This window comes from Sus scrofa, chromosome 6, assembly GCF_054392235.1.
Source record: "Sus scrofa isolate SSC_HxYL_T2T_F1_AM1 chromosome 6, Sscrofa_HxYL_maternal_Yorkshire_Landrace_v2.0, whole genome shotgun sequence".
Classification (NCBI taxonomy): domain Eukaryota; kingdom Metazoa; phylum Chordata; class Mammalia; order Artiodactyla; family Suidae; genus Sus; species Sus scrofa.
In genome coordinates, this window is record NC_139388.1 from 142,491,060 (window position 1) to 142,518,175 (window position 27,116).

General features: G+C 39.0%; 1 protein-coding gene across 15 annotated transcripts in view; it reads right to left on the bottom strand.

Moving 5' to 3' along the window:
- Positions 1-27,116, bottom strand: part of LHX8 (LIM homeobox 8) — a 55,194-nt gene that overhangs the window by 4,519 nt on the left and 23,559 nt on the right. For 7 of the 15 annotated variants that reach the window (XM_005653422.4, XM_021093268.2, XM_084958149.1 and 4 more), the window contains one exon: positions 22,930-23,653. In XM_005653422.4, coding sequence (XP_005653479.2) covers positions 23,577-23,653 — 77 coding nt within the window. In that variant the 3' untranslated portion in view covers positions 22,930-23,576. 15 annotated transcript variants of the gene reach the window in all.

Here is a 27,116-nt window from a genome sequence, read left to right on the forward strand (position 1 = left end):
GAGGAAATTTCAGTTGGAACATAATCACTTAAATAAGTCAGTTTACTGACCTAAAAGGAAAAAAAAACTTTTGTAAAAGTGATGATAAACACAAGGAACAGCAATAAACATAAACATGTTTTAAAAAGGACAACAAAATAAAAATGTGGGGAAGGAAAGTAAGAAAATCTGTACTCTTTTTATTTTATAGAATGTCTTTGAGCCTATATGACTATCAGGCTAAAGCAACCAGATAGAGGGAGGGGTTAACAACATACTTGAAAAACAGGGCAACCACAAATCAAAACCAAATATAATATTCACAAAAACTAAAAAGAAAAGGACACAAGCATAAAAGAAAAGGAAATCATCTAACCAAAAAAAAAAAAAAAGAACATAGAATCAACTGGAAAACAATGGCAATAAACACATATTTATCAATAAATATCAACAGACTGAATGCTCCAATCAAAAGACATAGACTGACAGACTGGATAAAAAAACAAGAGCCTAGGAGTTCCTGTCATGGCACAGAGGAAATGAATCCGACTAGGAACCATGAGGTTGTGGTTCAATCCCTGGACTCGCTCAGTGAGTTAAGGATCCAGCATTGCCATAAGCTGTGGTGTAGGTCGGAGACGAGGCTTGGATTTGGCATTGCTGTGGCTCTGGCATAGGCTGGTGGCAACAGTTCCAATTAGACCTCTAGCCTGGGAATCTCCATATGCCACAGGTGCAGCCCTCAAAAGACAAAAGACAAAAAAAGAAAAAAAAAACCAAGAGCCTACAATATGCTGCCTATAAGAGACTCACCTTACAGCAAAGGACACATATACATTGAAAGTGAGGAGACGGGAAAAGATATTTCATGCAAATGGAAGTCAGCAAAGCAGGAGTTGCAATACTCAAATCAGACAAAATAAACCTTAAAACTAAGGCCATAAAGACAGACAAAGGACACTATCAAGTGATAAAAGGATCTATTGAACAAGAGGATATTACACTTGTCAATATATATGCCCCTAATATAGGAGCACCCAAATACATACAACAAATATCAACAGACATTAAAGGCAAAATTAATGGGAATACAATAATAGTAGGAGACTTTAACACCCCACTCACATTAATGGACAGATCCTCTAGACAGAAAATCAACAAGGCAACAGAGATCCTAAATGACACAATAGAAAAGTTAGACTGAATTACGCTCTTCAGGACATTACATCCAAAAAAATCAGAATATGCATTCTTTTCAAGTGCACATGGAACATTCCCAAAGATTGCCCACCTACTGGAGCACAAAGCTAACCTCGACAAATTTAAGAGTATAGAAATTATTTCAGGAGTTCCCGTCGTGGCGCAGTGGTTAACGAATCCGACTAGGAACCATGAGGTTGCGGGTTCGGTCCCTGCCCTTGCTCAGCGGGTTAACGATCCGGCGTTGCCGTGAGCTGTGGTGTAGGTTGCAGACGCGGCTCGGATCCCGCGTTGCTGTGGTTCTGGCGTAGGCCGGTGGCTACAGCTCTGATTGGACCCCTAGCCTGGGAACCTCCATATGCCGCGGGAGCGGCCCAAGAAATAGCAACAACAACAACAACAACAATAATGCCGAGGGAGCGGCCCAAGAAATAGCAGCAACAACAACAACAACAAAAGACAAAAAAAAAAAAAAAAAAAATTATTTCAAGCATCTTCTCTGACCACAACAGGATGAAACTAGAAATCAACTGCAGGAAAAGAAATGAGAAAAAACTGACTACCTGGAGACAAACAACGTGCTACTAAAAAACCAATGGGTCAAGAAGGAAAACAAAAGAGAAATTTAAAAATACCTCAGTGAAGTTCCCATCATGGCTCAGTGGTTAATGAACTCGACCAGCATCCATGAGGATGCAGGTTCAATCCCTGGCCTCGCTCAGTGGTTTAAGGATCTGGCATTGCCATGAGCTGTAGTGTAGGTTGCAGGCACGTCTCAGATCCTGTGTTGCTGTGGCTCTGGCATATGCTGGTGGCTACAGCTCCAATTCAACCCCTAGCCTGAGAACCACCATGTGCCATAGCTGCAGCCCTAAAATGACACACACACACAAAAATACCTCAAGACAAATGGTAATGAAAACACAACCACTCAAAATCTATGGGATGCCACAAAAGCAGTGCTTAGAGGGAAGTTCATAGCAATACAGGCCTTTCTCAAAAAGAAGAAAAATCTTAAACCAACAACTTAACCTACTACCTAAAAGAATTAGAAAAGTAGAATAAACAAAACCTAACACCAGCAGAAGGAAGGAAATCATAAAGATCAGAGAGGAAATTAAAAAAAATAGAGATTCAAAAGATAACAGAAATTCAATAAAACCAAGAGCTGGTTCTTTGGAAGGATTTACAAAATTGACAAACCTCTGGTCAGACTCACCAACAAGAGGAGAGAAAGAACTCAAATGAACAAAATAAGAAATGAAAATGGAGAAATCTCAATGGAAATTGCAGAAATACAAAAAACCATAACAGAATACTATGAACAGTTATATGCCAACAAATTGACAACTAAGAAGAAATGGACAACTTTCATAGACATATAGCCCACCAAAACTGAATCAAGAAGAAAAAGATCAACTGAACAGACCAATCACTAAAAATGAAATTGAATATGTCATAAAAATACTCAATACAAACAAAAGTCCTGGACCAGATGGCTTCATAGGCAAATTCTACCAATCATACAAAGAAGAACTTATATCCATCCTTCTTAAACTTTTCTAAAAGGTTGAAGAAGGAACACTCCCAAATACATTCTATGAAGCTACCATCATCACCCTAATACAAAACCAAAGATACTACAGAAAAAGAAACTATAGGCAAATATCTTTGATGAATATAGAGGCAAAAAGTCTCAACAAAATTTAAGCCAAGCAAACCCAACAACACATAAAAAAGATCATACACCACAACCAAGAGGAATTCATCCCAAATTCACAAGTATGGTTCAACATATGCAAGTCAGTCAACGTCATACACCACATTAACAAAAGAAAAGTCAAAAACCACATGATCATCTCAATAGATGCAGAAAAAGCACCTGACAAAATCCAACATGCCTTCATGATAAAAACTCTTACCAAAGTGGGTATAGAGGGTACATACCTTAACATAATCAAAGCCATTTATGACAAACTCACAGACAATATAATACTCAACAGATAAAAAGACTTCCTGCTAAAATCTGGGAAATACAAGGATGCCCAATCTCACCACTTTTATTCAACATAGTATTATAAGTCCTGGTCACAGAAATCAGACAAACAAACAAAAGAAAAAGGTATACAATTTGGAAGAGGAAAGGTAAAACTGTCACTCTATGCAGATGATCCTACACTATATAGAAAACTCTAAGGACTCCACACAAAAACTACTTGACCTGATCAACACATTCAGCCAAGTAGCAGGATACAAGATTAACATTCAGAAATCAGTTGCATTTCTATATACTAGCAATGAAATAATAGAAAAAGAATATAAAAATACAATATCTTTTAAAATTGCCATCCCAAAACTTAAATACCTAGGAATAAACCCGAGCAAAGAGGTGAAAGACTTATATGCTGAGAAGTGTAAAACATCAATCAAGGAAATTAAAGAGGATTCAAAGGAATGGAAAGATATTCTATGCTCCTGGATTGGAAGAATTAATATTGTTAAAATGGCCATATTACCCAAAGCAATCTGCAGAATCAATGCAATCCCTATCAAATTACCCATGGCATTTTTCACAGAACTACAACAAACAATCAGAAATTTATGTGGAACCACAAAAGACCCAGAATTGTCAAGGCAATTCTAAGGAATAAAAACCCCAAGCTGGAGGCATAACTCTCCCAGACTTCAGACAATATTATAAAGCTATAGTAATCAGGACAGTGTGGTACTGGTACAAAAACAGACATACAGACCAATGGAGCAGAATAGAGAACCCAGGAATAAACCCAGTCCCCTATGGTTAATTAATCTTTGACAAAGGAAGCAAGAATATAAAATAGGAAAAAAATCTCTTCAGCAAGAGGTGCCAGGAAAAGTGGACAGCTGCATGTAAATCAACGAATCTAGAACACTCCTCATGCCATGCACAAAAATAAACTCAAAATGGTTTAAAGAGTTAAATATAACATACCATCATACCATAAAACTCCTAAAGAGAACATAGGCAAAACTTTCTCTGACATCACCTCTACACATGTTTTCTTAGGTCAGTCTCTTAAGACAACAGAAATAAAAGCAAAAATAAACCAGTGGGCCAGTGAGACCTAATCAAACTGACAAGCTTTTGTACAGCAAAGGAAACCATAAAAAAAACCCAGCCCACAGAATGGGAGAAAATGTTGCAAATGATGCAAGTGATGAGGGCTTAATCTCCAAAATAAACAAACAACTCATACAACTCAACAGCAAAAAACAACCTAATTGAAAAATGAGAAAAATACATGAATAGACAAACTGATTAATGAATTCAGCAAAGTAGCAGGATGTCATACAGATGGCCAACAGGCACATGAAAAAATGCTCACATCACTATTTATCAGAGAAATACAAATCAAAACTACAATGAAGTACCACCTCACCCTGGTCAGAATGTCCATCATTAACAAGTCAACAAATAATGAATGCTGGAGAGGGTGTGGAGAAAGGGAACCCTCCCACACTGTTGGTGGGAATGTAAATTGGTACAACCACTATAGATAACAGTATGGAGGTGCCTCAAAAAACTAAATATAGAACTACCATATGATCCAGAAATCCTGCTCCTGGGCACACGTCCAGATAAAACTGTCATTGAAAAAGATACACGCACCCCTATGTTCATTGCAGCACTTTTCACAATAGCCGAGACATGAAAACAATCTAAACATCCATGGACAGCTGAATGGATTAGGGTTTGGTACATATACACAATGGAATACTACTCATCCATAAAAAAGAACAAAATAATGCCATTTGTAGCAACATGGATGAAACGAGAGACTCTCATACTAAGGGAAGTTAGAAAGAGAAAGACAAATACCATGATATCACTTATATCTGGAATCTAATATAGGGCACAAATGATCCTATCTACAGAAAAGAAACAAACTCATGGGCATGGAAAATAGACTTGTGGTTGCCCAGGGGGAGGGGAAGAGAGTGGTAGGGATTGGGAGTTTGGGGTTAGTAGATGCCAACTATTGCTTCTGGAGTGGATAAACAATGAGATCCTGCTGTATCACATAGGGAACTATATCTAACCACTTGTGATGGAACATGATGGAGGATGGAACATGTGTGAGAAAAAGAATGTATTTATATGTATGACTGGGTCACTTTGCTATACAGCAGAAATTGACAAAATATATAAATCAATTATAATAAATTTTAAAAAAAAGAAGATAAGAGAAAGAGCATCATGATTTTTTTAACTTGGTATTTTGTTTTCCTTCATCTCAAGAAAGAATAAATCTGTTTATGTTTTGATAATAACATTTACCTGTCAGGTGGTGCAGCAGGAGCCAGCTGTTTCCCATAAAGATATCTTGGGAAACAGCAACAGTGCTGTCTACAATGGCAGATACTACCTCTCACCATTTTTAGAGGGCAGGTCCTATTGAAATGTTGTAGGAGGGTTTCTAAAGAACAGGCCAAGCTGTCAAAAATGGTTAGTGCTGATACATGTCAAAGTCAATGCAAAATAAGTAGAGAGGGAAGAAAAATCCTCTTTGAAGGAGGAAGGAAAGCTTCAGATGACAGTCAAAAGCAGGCAATGGCCACAGTGTGTTGAAAGGCAGATTGATGAAACTGACTGGTACTAAGTTGAAACCTGTGGCCACCGTCTGGTGCCCAGATCTTAGCAGATTTTCCATAACAGGAGTTAGGGACCTGTGCTTGGTGCTGGAAAGAAGAGAAAGTGAAGCTCAGAAGTCCTCACACACTTGGGGCTGGACTGTTTTACCTGGGTTGATCTTCCATGGAAGAACATTAATAACTCTCCTCACAGTCACCCAAGAGGAATAAAGCCCTCCACATACGGAGTGCTGGACCTAGGCCTGGGCTTCATATAGATGAGAAGCACATCAAATGACATCAGTTCCAGAGAAGAGGGCCCAGAGTAGAGGGTACTGTGAAGTTCTGGTCCATGAAAAATGAAGATGGAGACAAAGATTTCAGGGGAGAAAGGAAAAACCTCCATAAAATGCTTTAAGAGTTGTGTCATATATGGTCTTGGTCTGTGAGTTCCTGAAGGCTAGGCTAGAACCCATAGGAAAAAGTCACAAAGTGTATAACTCATCTGAAAATAGGTAAAATAAGAAAGGTGGGTAAAAAGTGTGTGGGTAGAAACATAAACCAAAAGTTTTTTCTCACACAGACTCTGTAAACCTTCTCTTTGAGAGTAGGCTTTTCCTATCCTGGATGAAAACTTAGGCAAGCCCATGGTTTTCTATTCTCTATTAGATAAAAGAAAGTCCTACAGCTACTTAAAGTCAAAAACTCAGCCTCAAATCAGTAGTTAAAAATGGCAGGGTTGGAAGTTCCTGTTGTGGCTCAGCAGTAACCTGACCAACTAGTATCCATAGGATATGGGTTCAATCCCTTGCCTCGCTCAGTGTGTTAAAGGTCTGGTGTTGCTGTGAGTTGTGGTGTAATCATAGATGTGGCTCAGATCCGGCTGTGGGTGCAGCTCCAATTCTACCCCTAGCCTGGGAACGTCCATATGCTGTGGCGGGTGTGGTCCTAAAAAGCAAAAAAAAAAAAGCAAAAAAAAAAAAAAAAAAAAAAAAGATGGGCAAGTTAAATGGAGTGGCCCTTCTCTGTTCCCCTACCTCTTGTTGCTTTTTGCCCCTAGCTTGCTCACTGTAATTTCTGACCTTTCTGGGCAGAAGCAAAGAAGGGAAGAAGAGTGCTCTGCCACACGGTCTTGTGTCCACAGTTCTCTTGACTTGGATGAATGCATTCTAGTCCAACAGTTGCTCTTCTTCTCATGACCCCAGAAATCTTCCTCCAGCTTCTCTTCTGCTGAGGCTTTAATGCCTTTTGGGTGGCCATTGCATAAGACACAAGAACCGCCTCCACCCCAAGGCTTGATTTTACACATATATAATTTAGAAGGGCAGGCTCTGGCAAAGCAGCTAACCAAACTGTTCCTCCTCTCTTCATCCTCCCTCGGTTCTGTGCACCTGCCAATGAGAGGAGGTGAGCATCCAGCTCTCCAAGTGGACCCACTTGAAGTCCCTTCCCTCGAATTGAGAAGGAAAGGACTCTCCAGCCTTTTCCCAACAAGATCATTTCCAGTCTCCAACAGCTTGGTTCTTTTTTAGCATCTAGGTTGCAGACAAGTGTTCTAACAACCTCTCAGCCATAGGAGTCTGTCTCATAATTCATTTTGGAATTGACATTTATTGTCAACAGAAACTGAAATAAGAAGAGCTCCATGTTATCACCTTATTGCCCAAGGGAGGACGTTTTCCCATAAACAGAAATATTATTTCTCATGCTGACTTGGGGACTGGAGTAAGTTGGCAGTTTGCAAACTTTACTTTGGGATCGTTTTGCAATTTGCAGGGCCTTGGGGACTACAGATGGAGACAAGAGGGATGTCTTAAGTGGTACTCCAGCTCCTCCACTCTTGCATCAAATGGAGCAGCTCCAGTACTGCGTTTGTATATGTTGAGTTTTTGTGAAAGAATTAATTGGTTTCAAACAAAAGCCTGCTTACCCAATAAAAACATCTTGACTTATGACTCATTCACTCATTTGCCTACTCTAAGTAAGACACCAGTCTAGACAGATTCACTCTGATCTGGGACACTCAGAACCACTATCACAGTTAATCAGAAGTTCCAATTCCAAAGAAAAACACATCTTTTCAGTTCAGCCATTTACTTATTGGAGGAACTTGGGTAACTGAAATTCTGTGTATCTCAATGTTCTCATCTGTTAAATATCTATGTGGCAGCATTGTTTTGAATCCTGTATGTCAAGTGCCTAATGTGATGTTGCAATCACAGTTGGTACTTAGGAAATCACAGCTACATGACCTTTCAAAATCGCCTTGGAAGAGAATAGCAATGTTCCCAGGACCATCCTCTACTATGTCACCAGTTTGAAAAACATTGCTCTGATGATACCTGTGCCAAGAGGATGCCGTATCCTCTTTTTTTTTTTTCTTTTTTTAAGTCTTTTTAGGGTTGCACCCAAGGCATATGGTGGTTCCCAGGCTAGGGGTCAAATGGGAACTATAGCTCCTGGCCTACACCACAACCATACCAACGCCAGATCTGAGCCACATCTGTGACCTACACCATAGCTCATGGCAACACCAGATCCTTAACTGACTGAGGCCAGGGATCGAATCTGCATCCTCATGGATACTAGTAAGGTTTTTTACCACTAAGCCATGATGGGAACTCCCCGATGTCCTCTTAAACCATTTCCTTCTCCTTCTCCCTAAGTGAGAAGTTTAAGCTTCTGAGAGTTTCCTCAGAACCTTTCATCATATAATTTGAAAGGTACCCGGCATAAAGAGCCCAACCGGGGAACTGTTCCTAAACAGAAATTTGAAAAAAACCTCATAACTGTATAGCCCCAGAAATGTCCTCCACAACTTAAATGCAGACCTACCATGAGACGTCGGAAAGAAGCTTTGTGAAGATAAAAAGAATGAACAAGTAATATATAGATTCTTCTTGGAAATTGGGATCACCTCTAGTCTACTATCTTCCAACATGATTAAGTGCCTACAGAGAGTAATTCCCAATATCAGTGTCTAGATGAAGGATGGATCCTGTGATGGTTAATTTTATGGATCAACTTGGCTAAGGTATGGTACCCAATTGTGTGGTTTAGATGTTGCTGTGAAAGTATTTTCACCTGTAATTAATCTTTATCTTCAGTAGACTTTGAATAAAACAGATAACCCTCCATAATGTCGGTGAGCCTCATACAACCAATTGAAGGCCTTAAGAACAAAAACTGAAGTTCACTGAAAAAGAAGGAATTTGGTTTCAAGATGCCAGCATAGTAACCCCTGCCTGAGTTTCTGGCCTTCCTGCTTTGCCAAGCAGATTTCAGACTCAAAGTCTGTAACATCAACTATTATTTGAATTTCCAAACTGCTGATCTCCCCTATAGATTTCAGACTTGCCAGCCCTCAACAATCATGTGTGCCAATTTCTTAAAATCAATCTCTCTCATACACCCACCCACACACACACACACACAAATATATGTATGTGTGTGTGTATCCCACTTGTTGTTTCTCTGAAGAACCATGACTGATAAAGATCCCATCTTGGCACTCCTCATAGTACCTGGCACAATGTTGAACTGAATTTCCTTGAGTGAGGTTGGTAACTCCTTGAATATGAACAATAGCATAAGTGGACCCAAGATCGGGCTCTATTTGGAAAAGCACTGTCCTTGGTTTGACTCTGCCCCACCACTTACTACTGTACCAGGATCATCTTTTGTGCTCACAACCTTCTTGGCAACTCAACCACATAAGGCCCAGGTCATTCCCTCTGACGCCACCTGTGGTCTCTGCCTGCATTGAGCCCTTTGTGGGAGAAGTCACAATGACTGCAGCACCAAGGCTCGACTGATGGGACCCACGAGACTGTCTTCTCAGAATGGTTGCCAAGAGCAGACAGGTGACAAAATGGAAGCACAGAAATATAAATGCCACATGGGACAGATGTGGATGAAAAGATAGTATATATGAAGGAGCCAGCAGATAAACTGCAGGCTCTCCCTCTCCATGATGGGGTGTTCTGATACAGTGGTTCCATGTGGATGTCCCAAGAACCCCATGTGACCAAGCAGAGAGCTCTGGAGAAAAGCTGATAGTAAAGCACCACTTTGAATCTGCTTCCCTCCTTCCTTGCTTCACTTCTTTTTTTTTCATTTATATAATTCCCTGGAATTGTAACCCCTCCCCAATGAGGTGCTCACATCTAAGTTTTTTCCCTAAAGACTTGCATGAGGGCAGCTGTGTGACCTTGGTAAATCACTTGACCAGTCTAATCTCCAATCCCCTCATTTTTTCGGCCATGCCCACAGCATGCAGAAGTTCTCAAGTCAGGGACTGAGCCCATGCTAAGCAGTGACCCCAGCCAGAGCAGTAATAATGCTGGACTCCTAACCCATGAGGCCACCAGAGAGCTTCTAATTCCCTCATTTTTAGGTGGAAACAGGAAGAGTATTTTCTTCAGGGATGTTTTGAGGGTTGGATGAGATAACACATGGGTCTTGGGGACACTTTTGATAAATGACAACTACTGCCTCATGGAGTAAACACAGGAGGAGTAAACTACTGCCTCATGGAGTAAACACAGGAGGAGCCCCACATGGGGGATGGTTAGAGCTCTCTGTTGCCTCTGACTGAATGACCCAATCTGTTTAATCCCAGGGCCTATTCCTAGGCAGCCTGTTGCTACTGCTCCATAAGCCAAGTTCTCTAATGATACCTGAGCAGAATATCCATTCCCTGAGGGCAGCTGGCTCCAGAGTGAAAACAGAATGAGGAGGGTAGCCATTCCAATCACTCCTCCCAACTTCATTCATCTAGTGTCTTGATTTCTACAGGGAGTAATAAAGGCTAGGCAATCAGCCAGATGTGTACAGAAAAAGTTCCTTCTTATGAAAACCAGGAGTGAAGACACAGTCCATCGGCTGCCATGCACTGCAGCACTTTACCATGTCCCACCTTGAATAAGGAGTTGTTGGGGGTACTTCTCGAGAGGGAATGTGATTTATCATAAAACAGGAAATAGGGTGGAATTTGAGGCTGAGATTTCAGGGCTAGAATGCAGAGTTAGGGAAGGAGCTGGTTCTAGGCTCCAGCCTCTTGCAAAGGTGTCTTGGGGAAAATGACTGCAGGGTGTATGTGTGCGCACACGTGTGCATGTGTATGCACATGCAAGTGTGTGTAAAATAAAGAAGCGATAAAATCTAGCATATAAAATGATTGAGAACCTGTTTTTATGTGGGCAGGGAGGTTCCACAGCTGAGTACATCCAGGGAGAGGGAATCAGAAAAGAGGCATCCTCCTCTCCTCTGCACTAGAAGAACCCCCAGCTACACCAGGGACAGAAGCACGGGCCTGATGTCACCACCCTTCTTCAGTGGACCAGTGTTTTAAGAGGCTCTAGGATCACCAGGCTAGGGAGTTGGGGTTTATAACCAAATCACTAGGCTATCAATGTTTCAGTGATGATGCGGCACAGAAGCCAAAAGAATGGGAGTTTTCAACTGAACAAAAAGTATTCTCTCTCCAGAGCCATACTAATAGAGAACTCCTTAGACTAAGGAAGTACAACTGGGATTCTAGAAGCTACCACGACAGGAAGGAAGACGGGCACACTTATGATGAGGACAGGGTCTCATTAGAATATTTAAAAGATTAGATCCTTTTTTTAATTCCTTGAGTTGGTAACAAGACGGTTTCTTATTTACACCTCAGTATTGTGGAGACAGGATAGTGTAACAATTAAGAATGTATATTCTGGAGTTAAATTGCCTGGATTTAAATCCTGTCTCTTCCACTTACAAGCATTGTGACTTAAGCTTCAGTCTCCTCAAATACAAGAACAGGATGCTAATAACTAACTTATGGATATAGGAAGGATTGAAGAATGGTTAACACATATAGTGCTTGGCACATAATAAGTGCTCATTAAATGTCAGGTAGTAATATTGTGTTGTTTTTTCTTCCCTTGAGGTCTTGCCTTCCCCAGTGGAAATGGAGGTTCCCAAAAGGTTCCCAGAATAGACTGAGGATGCTTACAATCAAGTCTTAATGATAGAGCCTTTTCTTCAAAAGAAAGAGACTGCACTGAAAAGAAACAGAGATTCAGAGTTTGATGTTAGGGTTTCTAGTTGAGTTATTGTGAGGTACAAGCAGGCAGTGTCATGAAGACTTGGGAGCACCACTGGCAAGCATATCATTTAGCAGAACATTGGGATGTTCCGAGATTCAGGCAGGGGGCCTCAAACTGATTATTTTTGTTTCAGTTTCTAAAGAAAAGCGGAAAGGGAGGGGAGTTTGGACTCAGAGTATGGGATGAGATGATCTCCAAAGACTGTTCCAGCATTCTGCAAGGCACTGAATCTGTGAGCATGACAAAAAGAAGAGAGATTAAAAAGTATTCAAGGCAGGAGAATTCAGGCAGATGCTCAGGAAAATATGTCCCTACCAAAATTCCTGCTGAGTCTCAGACCCTGGGTAAGGGAAATAATGGGACTTTCATACCCAGAATTCATGGAAAATGAAATGAAGCACAGGAGATTTGGGAAAAACTTACACTGGCAGAGATAAGCTTTTTTATCCAGCCAGTTTCTCCTCATTTCACCATGGGTAAAAGTTATGTCTGTCAAAGAAAGCTTTAAAAGAAATTGGATGGACAAATTCAACAGTGGCTACAATAAAATTATCCCTATTCTCTTTGGAAATCTGTTTGAGCAATAGCTCTTAGGCCCAGACTTACAAGGGTAAAATAACTCATGAAATATATTCAAGTGTGACTGTCAGAGGGTCTCAGGACTAATGTAATGGTCCCACATGTCTCTAAGAAGCTATCCAGATAGTTGTGATATGCGGTATAGTTTGTTACAGTTTCAGTATAAGGTAACAAAATTAGACTGTAAAACTCTATTTGATGGAAAAGGATGTTAAAACAGGGTTAAAATACTGTTGCAAGAGAGGAATTCTTGTGCCTCAAGAGATGAAAGATGGGGGAAGCTTTGGCAAGTCCAGGGATGAGACAAGCAGCTGCTGTACAAATCTCTTTGCATTATTCCATCAGAGCATCCCTGAAGTTTCCAGTGCAGGATCTCCTGCCCTACACAAACACTGATCATTCTGCCAAGATGATGGCTCAACATTCAGTGTAGGAGCTGAAGCTGCTCTATTTGGTCACTAGTAAAGCCTCAGACTCTCCATGCTCCTCTCTTAGCCATTCAGTGCCTAAGACAGACTTTGTCACCCTGATTACCATTCTTTCTTTAGAGAAAAGACAAAATGAAGGGGAGGGAAATCTTATAAGGCATCAACTGAATTCTGAGACAAGACAGCAATCTTTTCCTACTGCTGTCTTCCTAATCACACAAAACTTTATCATATCGAAAGCACAGCACAATTTAAAACAGCAAAGTAAAGCATAATGTTACGGCTTCAGCTTGAGCAATCTTTTCTTGGGGCACAGAGACATGCCTGTTAACACTGATTCCTTTCATCTCCAGCTGTCAACCACTTTGGGAAAGGGATTCTCATGTGAGGATGACCTCTGACCACACCACGTGTACTGGTTTCTTACCATTTTTGGAAGAAGTGGTTAGATCCATGTAGGTTAGCACACCAGACAGAAAAAATATACTAAAGGAAAAAAAAATTGGCCCTACCTCTTGGCTGCTTAGTGACTCAGATTTCCTACCTGAAAATTAGAAAACTAGGCTCAAGCCAGTGTCTCTGGGACTAGCCAAAATGTCTGAACATTTGACAATATGTGGATGTGGGGTACCAAGTACATTCATCCAGAAGACTGACTCACATTTTGGCAACTGGGTAATGCCAAATAGCATCACGGTCAAAGATTTCATGGAATTAAAAAAAAAAACAGGGAGTTCCTGTCATGATGCAGTGGGTTAAGAATCCTACTGCAGTGGCTTGGGTCACTGCAGAGTTGCGGGTTCGATCCCCAACCCTGCACAGTAGGTTAAAGGATCAGCGATTCAGGTCACAGCTGTGGCTTGGATTCAATCCCTGGCCTAGGAACTTCCATATGCCACGGGTGCAGCGATAAAAAGAAAAAAAAATCAGCAAAAAGGATATCTGGCGCAAAGAAAATAGACCTGATTAGCTACTTCAATTTTGTAAATCCCAAGGGCTCCTTTAGCTCTGAGTGTGCCTTGGTTGGTTTGCTCCTAGGACACCCATCTCACTTCCTTAACCTTTACTATATCATGTACAGTGGAAAAAGAATCTAAGAGCTGGGTTCAAATTCCAGACTACCAGAAAGATTTTTTGGCCTTGTTGAACCTCAGTTTTATCATCTACAAAGTGGGAATAAAAATAACTGTTGTGTTATTGTTGTGAGGAGTGAACATAATGTCTTTAAGCCTCCCCCTACCCTATCCAGCAGACCCTCGATAAATATACAGTAGCTTAATGAGGGTAAGCACAGTATGAATTGGCACCTGCAGAGGCAAAATCATTCATCAGGATACTGCTGTTTTACTTCTCTCCTACTGTCCCAGCATTTCTCAAAAGTATGATCTCTGACCATCCGGTGAAGAATCCCTTAAGGCGCCTATAGGAGGGATTTCTGGTCCCCATCCCAGATGTGGCAAATCAGAATCCCTAGGAATCACCATTTTTAATATCTCTCTACTCTTCAGATGACTGTTTAGTATCTTAAAACTTGAGAACTACTGAATTAGAGTACTAGTTAAAATGTGCAACTCTTTTTAGTCATTAGTTGGTAAAAAAATGTGTATGGTAAAGTTATGTTTTAACAATTTTATTTATTTATTTATTTATTTATTTATTTATTGTCTTTTTGCCTTTTTCTAGAGCCACTCCCGGCATATGGCATACGGCATATGGAGGTTCCCAGGCTAGGGGTCTAATCAGAGCTGTTGCTGCTAGCCTACACCAGAGCCACAGCAATGCTAGAACCATGCCGTGTCTGTGATCTACACCACAGCTCATGGGAACACCGAATCCTTAACCCACTGAGCAAGGCCAAGTATCGAACCCGCAGCCTCATGGTTCCTACCTAGTCAGATTTGTTAACCACTGAGCCACAACAGGAACTCCTGTTTCAACAACTTTAAAGCACTCTCTGCAGATTCTGCAATCCACAGGTTCTCTGAAAGACTAGATAATATGGTAAATTTGGGGACGTTTTAAAAGCTAGTGATATAGTTCATCAGAAGCTTTGTATTTTTCCTTGATTTGCTGGCTAGCTGAGTAATTCTGGGCTATAACTTGGGCCCAATGGGTAGCATAACCAAATTCCCTGGGCTATTAAACACAATTTCATATTATTTTCTCATTTAGCTTGCTTAATAAAACTCCAACTACTGTAGAAAATGCCTGGTCTAAGATCTACTTATCTTAGACTCAGTATTCCAGAAGAAATTCTTGACCCAGGATCAATGAAGCCTTGAACTTAATAGCTGAACAGAGAAAAACTATTTAGCAACTATAAGACATTGCATTAGCATGGATACATGATAACACAAAGGTGAGAGTCTGAACAGCAACCACTAGCCATTTCTTTGGCCACGGAGAAGTGTGGCCTTGGAGTATCTGTAGAAAAAGCAAAAATGGGGTTGGCAAAGTTGTCAGGTTACCAGAGTTCTGCGAGCGGTGAAACCAGGGAAGCACCATAAACCCGAAAAGTGAGCCAATTTCACTGGGAGCTCCCCCCTCGCATTAGTGGAGCCTTTATTCAATGAGACCCACAACTGAGTAGTGATATGGAGAACTTGGAGAAGGGCCATGAAAAGCAATCAAGATCAATCTGGCTTCAGAGGAATAAATTCTTTGAGGGATTGGCTTCCTTTAAACCAGAGCAATAGAGTCATGGTCTGGGAGAGTGGCTGTGCAGGAGAGATCAGCCATGCATTTAGATGGCTAAGTGAGAGTTAGGAACGTAAATATTTCTACTGAGAACATCAAAAGGAAAAGCTGGACTTCAGCAGAAATTGGGCCTGAAATTGAAGACCTGGTTGTGAGGGCGAGGATTATTCTGTACTAATGTTTTAGGGAAAGCTCTAATGCTGCTTCCCCACTTGAGAGCGTCCTCTCCCTTCTTTCTCCAACTTGTCTTACGCCTAATTCCAGTAGCTGCCACCACTTCTTGATTTATGGTGCTAACTGCCCTATATTTTCTATCTCTTATAATCTTCACAGTAACCCTATAAAGAGGGTAGTGGTATGCTCATTTATAGAAAACAGGTTGCATGAGATGAAGCAACTTTATCACAGTCAGTCAAAAAATGGCAGACCTGATGTGACTTATTCCAAACACAATCCCTAAGCACAATTTTATCCTGTCCACTTACCTGTGGCCCAGAAGGCCAGTGTGGCTGGAAGTGAGCAAGCGAGCAGGGTAAGGGTAGGAAACAAGGTCAAAAAGTAAGGGGGTGCTGGTGGCCACCTGATGATAAGTGCCCTCCAAACCACAGAAAACCTAGTTGCGTATATGTTTTAACAGCCCCGATGAGAGATAGTGGCATAAACTAGGAGTGAGTGCTTAAAGATAAATACGAAGTCAGTGGATTCTAGAGACATTTCAAGGGTAAAAAATAGCATGTGATGAACTGTTAAGTGACATGCCTAAGGTCACATAGGTAGTACGGCTGGACTAGACTGGGGTTGGAACAAGGCTCTGCCTGACCCCAAACCCTGTAATCTTTCCCTAATTGCAGTGAGACATGCCACAGATTCTTAAGAAAGGAATTTCCTAAACCTATGGCCAAAATATAGATGGCTTCTAGCGTGTAAAACTTACAATGGAGTTGTGCATGTGTAAGTGTGTGTATCCTGTATGTCCATGGTCTCTTCTCTCATATCAAAAAAAAAAAAGAGTTGATTATCCAGAACACAGATCTAAAAAAAATTACCAACCCCCTAGCCAAACATTTTAGCTCACTGTAAAGACTGCTAGAGCAAGGTCAGCTGATGACTGGAATGGCTAGCATGGGCATGGCAAGAGGTAAATTTTACGTTTTAAGCTCTACTAGATAGAGGATGGGAGGAGCCACTTTACCTAAGTGAAGAGACTCTGCGGCCACATTTACACAGCAAAAGCCAAGTGGAAGATTGAGCAATTACTCAGTAACTGCAGGCTGGGGAGTCAGCCAATTTGGGTAACTCCGATAAAAACATGTGCTTTGGCTGCTTCTCTTGCCTGAATTACTCGATAATGGCCCAACTGTCTGTTCTGTTTAGCTAAAGAGAACAAGAAACAGGTCCATCCAAGTCAGAAACCTTCCATGCGCCCTGGTGCAGGTCAGGCTGAGGTGGCAGCAGAGGAAGGCCACCCCTTCAGCCAGCATCATGCAGTGAGCCTTGATAAAGCGTTTCCTCTGTGAGTGACCTCAGTGTCCTCTTCTACTTGAGAAAGAATAATTATAATAAAATATGTGAAGTACGGGGATAACTTTTTTTGAGGAAATAATAGGAACACAAACATGGCAGATGACCCATAGGGGGATGGGGAACAACCAGGGAAGGCTTCCTGGAGGAGATGCTGCCTGAGGTGGGTCTTGCAAAATGAACAGTAGCTACAAAAAGAAATAGAGAAGGGAGAGGGAAGACTAATGTAAAGGCTGGTGGCATTTTTTTCCCCTCTAGTGATAAGATTTTACCCCAAAATAATATTTAATAGATAATATTCAGGCTTTACTATGCAGCAGACACCTTACTAAATACTTTAGAGGTACTGTCTTATTGAATCTTCAAAATAACCATTTGGAAATGGTGCTATTATTATTTTGTTTTGTGTATCAGAAAGCTAAGGCATAGAATAGCTCAATAATTTACAACAGTCACACCAGAAGGGTGTGGCAAAACCAGGACTTCAAGCTATATGACTTCAAGGTCTTTGCAGTGCTTCTCCTTGTCTTGGTTTTGTCCATTACGTGGCTTCTGTAGCCCTGGGTACCACCATGCAGTTTCCATACATGCTTGTGACAGATCAGAAAAAACTCATGCTTCACTGAGGCCAGAAGTCTGCTCTCTGGGTAGAATTCTAGTAGACGAATGACACACAGAGGTGACAACTTCTCTTTTGACTCACCAAAGCTAAGCCAACTCAGCACCATGTTAACTCTGCCCTCTTTACTGCCTGGCACCTTGTCCCCAGCTCTATGTGAGCTGAGAACTAATGAATTCCTGGCAGACTCAGGCTGCCTCCACTTACACCACAGTCTTTTCCCTTCCATCTGAACAGGAATGCTAGCCCATCGGAAGGTGGGATCTATGTCTTTGTCAGAATTTTCCTGATTCCTCTCTCACCTCCCTTCCATTACTAATCTCTAACAAGTGCCAAGCTCTGCTTAGGCATTAGGGAAGCCAGCTTTGCCCAGAGAGACTCCTGAGATGTATTTTAATCATTGTCATAAAAGGCACCAAGCTATGTTCCGAAAGATAAATGATGAACTAAGAATTGCACATGGTCTCACTTGGAGGAGTTTCAACTAAAGACGAAATTTTTTGGTTCAGAACCGTGTTGGCAAAGTAGAACACTCATTTCAGTGCATCTCAAAGAAATGAGCTAATAACTAGTGCTGGTTCTCTAGAGATTTCACCCTCATTCCAGGAAATAAATATTTTGAAATTGAATTTGTAACAATGATTTCCATTTTCAAATACAGCATTATCATTCCTTTAGGTTTAAAAAGTATTTTTGCAAATATATCACCTCTTGAAGATAAATTACATAAAGATTTTCTATACCCAAATCACAGAAGGTGACATCTCTACCTGCCTGAAAAACTCTTTAAGATGAAGAAGGGAAGTTTATGTGGACGGCGAACAGACATTTTCCATTTGTGCTGAGGTTGAGATAGAGGAAAACTTCATTTGAGAACATGGAACTCATTACCGGTACAGATGCTCCACCTCTGATTTTATTTAAAGGAATGGATAGAGCACTGTCCTCCTGGGGTTGCCTGGGGTAGGGCAGTGCTTGCCAGACTTCTGGTGCTCTAACAGCTCAGCCTTGTTTGCCTGATCTCCTGACACTAGCCCCACCCTACTAAATTAATTGATCATGTTTTTACCGTATCTTCTCCATTTATCGTCTCACGATAGCCTCATAAAAATCTTCCTTTTACTGTCAAAGAAACCGGTATCTAGGGAGGCTAAGTGTCCTAGTTACACAGTTCTTTGGTGTTAGAACTAAAATCAGGTGTTTTATACATGCTAAGCGGTATAAAAAGGAATATAAAATGCAAAAGGAATATAAAAGATATTTGCTGAAAGAAGATTATTTTGCGAATTTAAGAAGAGTTCTTTGGGGATTTGAAGTTATCCTAGGATGTTCAAGCATGAGTATTATTCTAGTTATTTTCCCACTAACCTCATTCAATCAACAGAGTATTTACCACATTACACTGTGAATGCAATAGGAAAGCAAGTCCCTCCCAGGACTCATTATCCCATATTTCTTTCTTTCTTTTTTAATGTTATTGGAGTATAGTTGTTGTTAGTTTCAGGTATACAGCAAAGTGGATCAGTTATACAGATATCCATTCTTTTTCAAACCATTTCTTACTTATCCTCCCTCCCTCCTTTCGTCCTGTGATATCCCCTACACACATACACACACACACACACACACACACACACACACACACACACACACACACACACAGAGTCCACCTCTAAACTGTGCTCTCAGCCCCCACCAAGTAGAGATTCTTGGTAGACCCTTAGTAAGTACTGCTGACACAATTACAAAGGGAGAAGGGCGTTTTCTGCAAGGGTCTTCACACCCTCTAAGCCTATGAAAGTCTATCTTCTTTGTGGTTGCTTATGAAACTCAAGTGATTGGGAACCACTTACACATTTATTCTCCTGAGAGCTCTATATAAAAATAATCCAATGCACTGGAGAACTCTTGCATACTAAAACCAAAGGCCTAATCATGTTAACCAAAGTTCCTTCAATTTTAATTCCCCTATCTGCTGAATGGGAACATGATGACATATAGAAACGTGTTTGAAAAGCATGAAGGGCCTTGACAATGAAGATACCAATAAAGTCATCAACAAAGCTAATAAATCTGCTGTTATAAAGAGTTTCAGGTGCTAAAGTAAAATATTTGATATCCAGTGAATGATACCTTGGCTGAACAAATCCTAAAGAATGTTCACTTGGCCATATAAGCAGAACAACTGAAGGAAAAAAGGTCATAAAGGTGGTGCTTCTGTTTAACTTCATTACCCCTTTTACAAGAAACTAGATCTCTGAAACGTAAACTACAATTTCTTATCAAGTAATAAGTAAGGCTTTAAAAATTATATTTTTGACTATCATATCGGAAAAACCATTGATATTAATTCCACTCATGGTCAAGATAGACAAGTCCTCTGGAAGACACCTCCAACAATGCTGGTGGAGACGTAAATTAGTGTAGCACCCTGGGAACAATGGACGCATTTTCAAGAGTCTTAAAACTCTCCATGCGTATCTACTGCACTTCTATGAATTCATACTTGGGAAATAAGGATGAGGATAAAAATCTGGCTGTGAAGATGCTCATCTGTGTTACCTAGAATAGTAAATGCTTAAAGTGTAGAAGTTAAGAGTATGGTATCTGGAGTCACTGAGCTGCTAGATTAAAATCCTGGCTTTGTTACTTCTCGCTGAGATACTGGACATACTCCTTTTTAAATTTCCATGTCTATAAAATAAGGGTAATAATAATAGAAGCTGTTTCATGAGGCGGCTGTGAACATTAAACAAAATACATCTAAGGCTCTCAGGACATACTGAAAATGCTCACTCACGATGTTAGATTATATTCATTCCAATGAAAAATTAGAAACAATCTACATATCTAATAAAATGTTTTATCCAAGCAATATTTTATCCAAATTATCAAATAAAATGATATTGGTAGATGAGTATTTCACTTGGAAAGATGGTTATTATATTAAAGGGGAAAAAGAGGCTATAAAATGGTTTTTACTGTGTGATTGAATCTAAGCAAATAGTTATCAGACATTATCTAGTGTACTTGTTTTGAATTTAGATCCATTTCTTCTCAAAAAATTTGGTTGTATTTCAAAAGAGCAAAATCAAATAGTGCTAATTTCAGTTTCTTTATATCCTGGGGTGGAGGTCACTAAGAATTTTTTCTGGGCTAATATATTTTTGAATATTTCAATTCAAATGACTTCCTGCTCTAAATAATAGAATAATTTCTTTTACTAACAGGTAAAGTCAAGTCCTCCATGCCATTACACAGTCCCAAGATCCCACTTAGTCTTATAATGCTACTAGTGTAATTATATAGTTTACCAAGTCAAGAAATAGTACAGCTATAAGTTTTCAAATGCTTGTAACAATTTTTAAAACCATGAACTATAATTCTAACAATATACTTTAGGAGATACTCAAAACAGATGTACTTATAATTTAAAGTAAGTCATGAGGAATTTTAAGAATGACATTTGCATAATGTATAATTTCTACTACATGTTAAAGCTACCTTGTCTTACTAACAAGAATCCCTTTAAGGATATTGACTTAGTGAGACTTCAGTTTTAATGTCTGAATTGGTGACTCAATTGATTTGCAGAGCAAAAAAGTTGTCTCAACCCTCTTACAGTTCATGAATCTCTGAATGCCTAAGAGATAACTTACTTGCTACCCAGGTCTTTGCTAATCCAACAATAAAAAGTCTTCAACCAATCCTCACAGAAGTTGTTTGGTCACCCCCAGTTTCAAGCAAATAAGTACTGTGCTGGCATGCTTACACTGAGAATTACTGATATGGAAATACTTCAATTCTTCCCTATTCTAAGTTATAAAATTAGAACCTCTGAGTTTCACTGACAGAAGTGAAAACATAGCCCCATGTTGGTATCACATATACATTTTTAGTACTTTCTTATTCATCTCATTATTAACAACTTTATATGCAGGATATATTAAGTATTATGACTGCTTTGAACCTTTCTGTTATGGACGTTTTACTTCAGCTTTGGTCACTTGCCTTTGGAACTAAAAAGGGTAGCTATGTGGTTTGTAAATTTCTCTGAAACAGGGAGAAGATGGTGAGCACAGGAGAGACGAGAGAGGAGAAGAAATACTCACAATCAAGCACCTCCCCAGCTAAACGGAGCCAACCATATGCAGCTGGGAAATACTATAAGTTGCTAACAGTGTCGATGTTGGCTAGACTACAAGAGTTTTCCTCCACATCTGGTAAAGGTAAAGCTGACCTCACCACTTCGTGCTTTGGACAGGTAGACAAAAACCCAAGGAGATTAGTTAGCATCAATTTCACAACATCAGATCGAGTGACTATTGGCTATGTTCTTCATTTTTAGCCAAAAGAATTCTAACTGGAGCAGCAAGTTTAAAAAAAAAAAAAAAAGTAAGTAAAACAAAACTTTTTTCTTCCTTTCTCCCATAGTGAAACTTAGGTTTGCTGCTTCTGGCTTGAGGCAGATAGTAAGTTACTGACATCCATGTGATAGCTTTCTGGTTGCATTTATGATTACTAGAATAGAATTACAAATACTCCACTATTACTTTCAGTCCTCATCCAGATGTGAATCTGCGCAGTTAAACAAAGACTCAAACTTAAGATTCTTAAGAATTTTTTTCTCACTACCTTTTTTTTTTTTCCTGATAGGTACGTAAAAGACAAGAAATGAGTAGTGATTAAATTCTTTAAATTCGAAAATTAATGAGGGTGGCACTACTTACTTTTGTGATTCCGAGACAAGTGTCCACTGCTACATAGGATAAAGTCCTGAGGTTTAGATTTCAGCTCTCAGAATCACAATCCCTAAAGAGGGTTCACTAGGAAGAAAAAGTAAAGAGTCTCTGCTCTAGAAACGTTGATCACAAACTCCAAATATTTCTAGTCCTCCTTTTTCAACCCTCAGAAATATATTCTTATGACCCACACTTATTTCTGACTTGGGACACCCCAACGTGTCATTCTGAAGAGTGCTCTGCCCCTTCTTTCACATTAATTTTATTAGCTAGTTCAAAAGAGACAACTTGGCAAACTAGATATTTTCATGTATTCTTTTCTGAAGTGCAATCATCTATGAATAAGTTTCATATTAAAATGTACTCACAACACAGCTCAAAACAAAATAACTTTTAGTTATTATATTTGAAAGAGACTAAAGTCAACTTACTGCTGAAAACACACACACACAAAGGATAAATTGGTTGAAACTTTCACAAGAATGGAAAATGTTTAATAAACTTAGAATGGTGGGCCTATTAAACTATATTGTTATTTACAGCTATAATTCATCAACCACAAACACAATAATGTGTTTGCATGGCATGCTACAACAGAAGCTTTATTCAGTTCATTCAGAGAACATTGGCAAAATAAATTTCAGTTGCAAATTCACAGATACAAGCTTCAAAGTATAAAGTTGTATATAACCAAAAAATACAGGTAATATTTATAACAATAACTTACAGGTACAAACTAATGATAAACTACAGTTTCACAAAGGATTGTAAACATTTTGCACACTTGTCAGTCCTTTCTTTTAGGCAAAGTGCTCTTTTGATGACAAATAAATTAACAGATACACACTCGAGTGAACTATTTCCATACAATACAAAAAAAAAGTTTTGATTTGTTTTCCTCTTGTAAACATAAGTTTTACAAAAAATGAAGCATCAATAAAAGTGTCTTGCAGGCCAACTAGAGATACATACCTGGGCAGCAAAATGATGTTGGAAATGCTTTGGGTGTTAAATAAAAAATTAACATTAATATCTTTTCAATGGTATTTTATACATAATAAGTGACAAGTTTATATCCTTAATCATTTCTATCCCTGAAAAAAAGGAATTAGGTATGACTTATTGGCAGTTGTGTCATTGAATGGGGTAACAAGGGCTGGAGTCCAAGAGTTGTTGGTGAATGAGCTACAAAATAGAAAGAAATTTGTGGATCAGTTTTGTAGGGTAAATAAAACTGATTTAAAAACAAACAAAAACAATCCAAGGCAATGTTCTCTCAGTACTTATTACAGCTGAGGGCACCAAGCTACACTCACTCCACTGACCTCAGCAGGAACATTAACTTATTCAGCATAGTGAGGATAGTATTAAATATGAATCCGGGAATGGTTTGCCCCAAAATCTTTATTTGGGGCCACAAGCTTTTGCCATTTTTATGTCCTCCATCCATACCCCATTCACTGCACTTTACCCGGCTGCTAGAAATACACGTGAGCTTCATCTGCAGAGCTGCTGCTTTCATATAAGGGTGCCTGAATAGGATGACCCCTGCCCCAAATTCTCATTTATCAATGCTTAACTGCCTCTTCCCTAAACATACATCAAAACACATTAGACTCAGGCAACACTACAGTCATTCATGTGAACACACACAATTTTAATCCTAGTGTAAGTAAATAGCAACAATGGTATAGACTCTGATTTTTTTCTTTAACCAAACCTTAAAAATGAAGTTTCCACTCTCAGCAAGGACTATGTTGCCTCAAACCAAATCTTCCTCTGAGAGCACAAAATTTTTTAAAATCTGTTTGAAATATTTAAAAATCTTTCAAGGCGTTTGAAAGATATCAAGTTAGTGAGAACTTGCAAAATCAAGTTCCAGAGAAGGAGGGAAATAAAATGAGGCTACTATTTCTCCAAAGTTTAGTAACAATTTTAAAAGAAAAGGAGTGCTGAGAGGCTGAGAAGTTTAGCAGAGTTTTCAGGGGTAAGACTTTTCTGGGAGGTAGGGAACAATATGAAAGAGCAGGGACCACTGAAGAAAAGTCCTAATTAAAAACAACAGAAACAAAACAAGACACAGGCTTTTGGGGGATCCCAAAAAGCTAATTTTAAGGAGTAGTGACCCAGAATTATACCAGCCCTTGTGGAATCTGATGCCTGACTGAATTAAGCTGATTTTCCCCTGACCTAACTTCCAGTCAAAGGCAAAACTAAATCCTCTCTGGTGGAAGATATAATCCAGAGCCTTAAGTTATTTCTAGCTCTTCATACCCAAGATCTGAAGCGCAATAAAAAAATATCAAGGCAAAATAAGACATGATGACTGAAGACAAAGAGAAAAAAAAAAAACAATAGAACAGATCCACAAAAGACAGATACTAGAGTTATCAGATAAGAACTTTAGTGTAACTATAACTAATATAACAATTTTGTTAAGGAATAAGGTAATAAAATAAATAATTCTGGCAGAGAAGTGGAAACTATATAAAAGAATGAAATAGAAATTCTAAAACTGAAAACAATAACTCAATGGATGAGTTTTACAGAATAGATAGAGAATAAGTGTACTAGAAGACAGGTCAGAAGAAATATCAAAACTGGACCATGGAATGTCAAAAGGCTGGAAAACATGGACTCTTTCAATATTGGCAGAATCAATATTTGAAGAGACAAAATCTGATCCTTTGCCATAATGAAATACATCGAACTACACATACAAGAAGCATATCTAGGTGTTCCTGCTGTGGTGTAGTGGGTTAAAGGATCCAGCATTACTGCAGCTGTGGCATAGGTTGCAGCTGTGGCTCGGATTCAATCCCTGGCCCAGAAACTTCCATATGCCATGGGTGTGGGCATTAAAAAAAGGAGAAGCAGCATATCTAGGCACATTATAATAAAACTGAAAACCAAACAACAAAGAGAAAAGCTGGGGGGGAAAACATACACTTTTAAAGAAGCAAGACCAATAGCTGATTTCAATAATAAATGATATCAAGTTAATTAACTATCTAGAGCTTAAACAACAGAAAAAAATGGAAGCAAGAAGACAATGTTATTCATATCGCCAAAGTGCTGAAAGAAAACAGCTATCAGCCTAGATTTCCACATAGAGGGGAAAAAAAAAAATCTGCAACTTCACCAAAACAAATATTTAAGAATAAACCTAACAAAATATGTGTAAGATTACTAAACAGAAAACTCTAGAATATAACAGAGCATTTGAAGATGACCTAAATAAATAGAAAGACAGACTAAGAACATGGTATGGAAGACAATATTAAGATGGCAGTTTCCTACAAACTGATCCAATTATATCAAAATCTCCAATATTTTCTCTTTTTTTGGTAGAAAAATTTATGGAAACACAAAGGGTCAAGAATAGGCAATATACGCTTGAACAACAACTAAGTAGGACAATCTGTACTACTGGATATCAAGAATTATAGGCCTAGCATTGTTAAAACAATTAGATATTGATACAAAAATAAATAGACCAATAAAGCACAATAGAGGGTACAGAAATTGACACATACATTATATAGACACTTGATTTATGACAAATGTGGTACAACAAAGCAGCTAAGAAATTGGTACTTTCATAAATATAGCAGAAACTTTGCTCCTTATTTTTATACAACATACAAAATTCAATTCCAGATGGAATATAAATCTAAACGTCAAAGGTTAAGACAAAGTTTCTAAAAGAGATCATAAAGAGGAATATCTTCATTAGCTTTGAGTAGGAATATTTTCTTGAACAGATCACACAAAAAAAGCACTCTCCATGAAGGAAAAAAAAATGAAATGAAAAAAATTCCTACATTAAAATTAGGAACTTGTATTCAACAAAACATATCTTAAGAGAGGAGAAATAGGTAAGTCACTGAGTAGGAGATATTTGCAACATATAAAATCACCAGAAAAACTTATTTATATGCAGAATATAGCCAAAAGTAAAATAAACCAATGAAAAAAACCAACAAAACAGACAACAGACCAAAAAGCAAAAGACAATAGGCTCTTCACAAAAAAATTTTTAAAATATGTACATATATACACAAATGCCTAATGAGAAAATGCTCTATCTTATTAGTCATGAGAGCAACAACAACAAAAAACAAACATCAAACAAGAACAACGAAAATAATGCAATACCATTACACAACCAAACTGGCTAAATTAAGAAGTCACACCATACCAAGTGTTGGCAAGAATGTGCCACTCCAAGTATAAACTAGTTGAACCACCATGGGAAACTTTCTGGCAAAATTAACTAAAGTTGAACACATGTGTAGCCAGGATTCTACTTTCTACTCCCAGGTATATACCATATAGAAATGTGAATTAATGTGCAACAAAGGGCATGTACAATAAGGTTCATAGCAGCATATACATAAAAGACCAAACTGGAGATAAAACAAATGTCTATCAACTCTAAAGTTGATTGTGGTATATTCCTACAGTGGAATTCTGCATAACAATAAAAACAATTCAGATTCTTGCAACAATACAGACGGTCTCACAAACATTACAGCTGAAAGAAGTGAGACAAAAGAATACATTCTACATGGTTTGATTTATATAAAGCTCAAAAAAAAGACAAAACTAAAACATGATTTTAGAATTCAGAGCAATGTTACTTTGG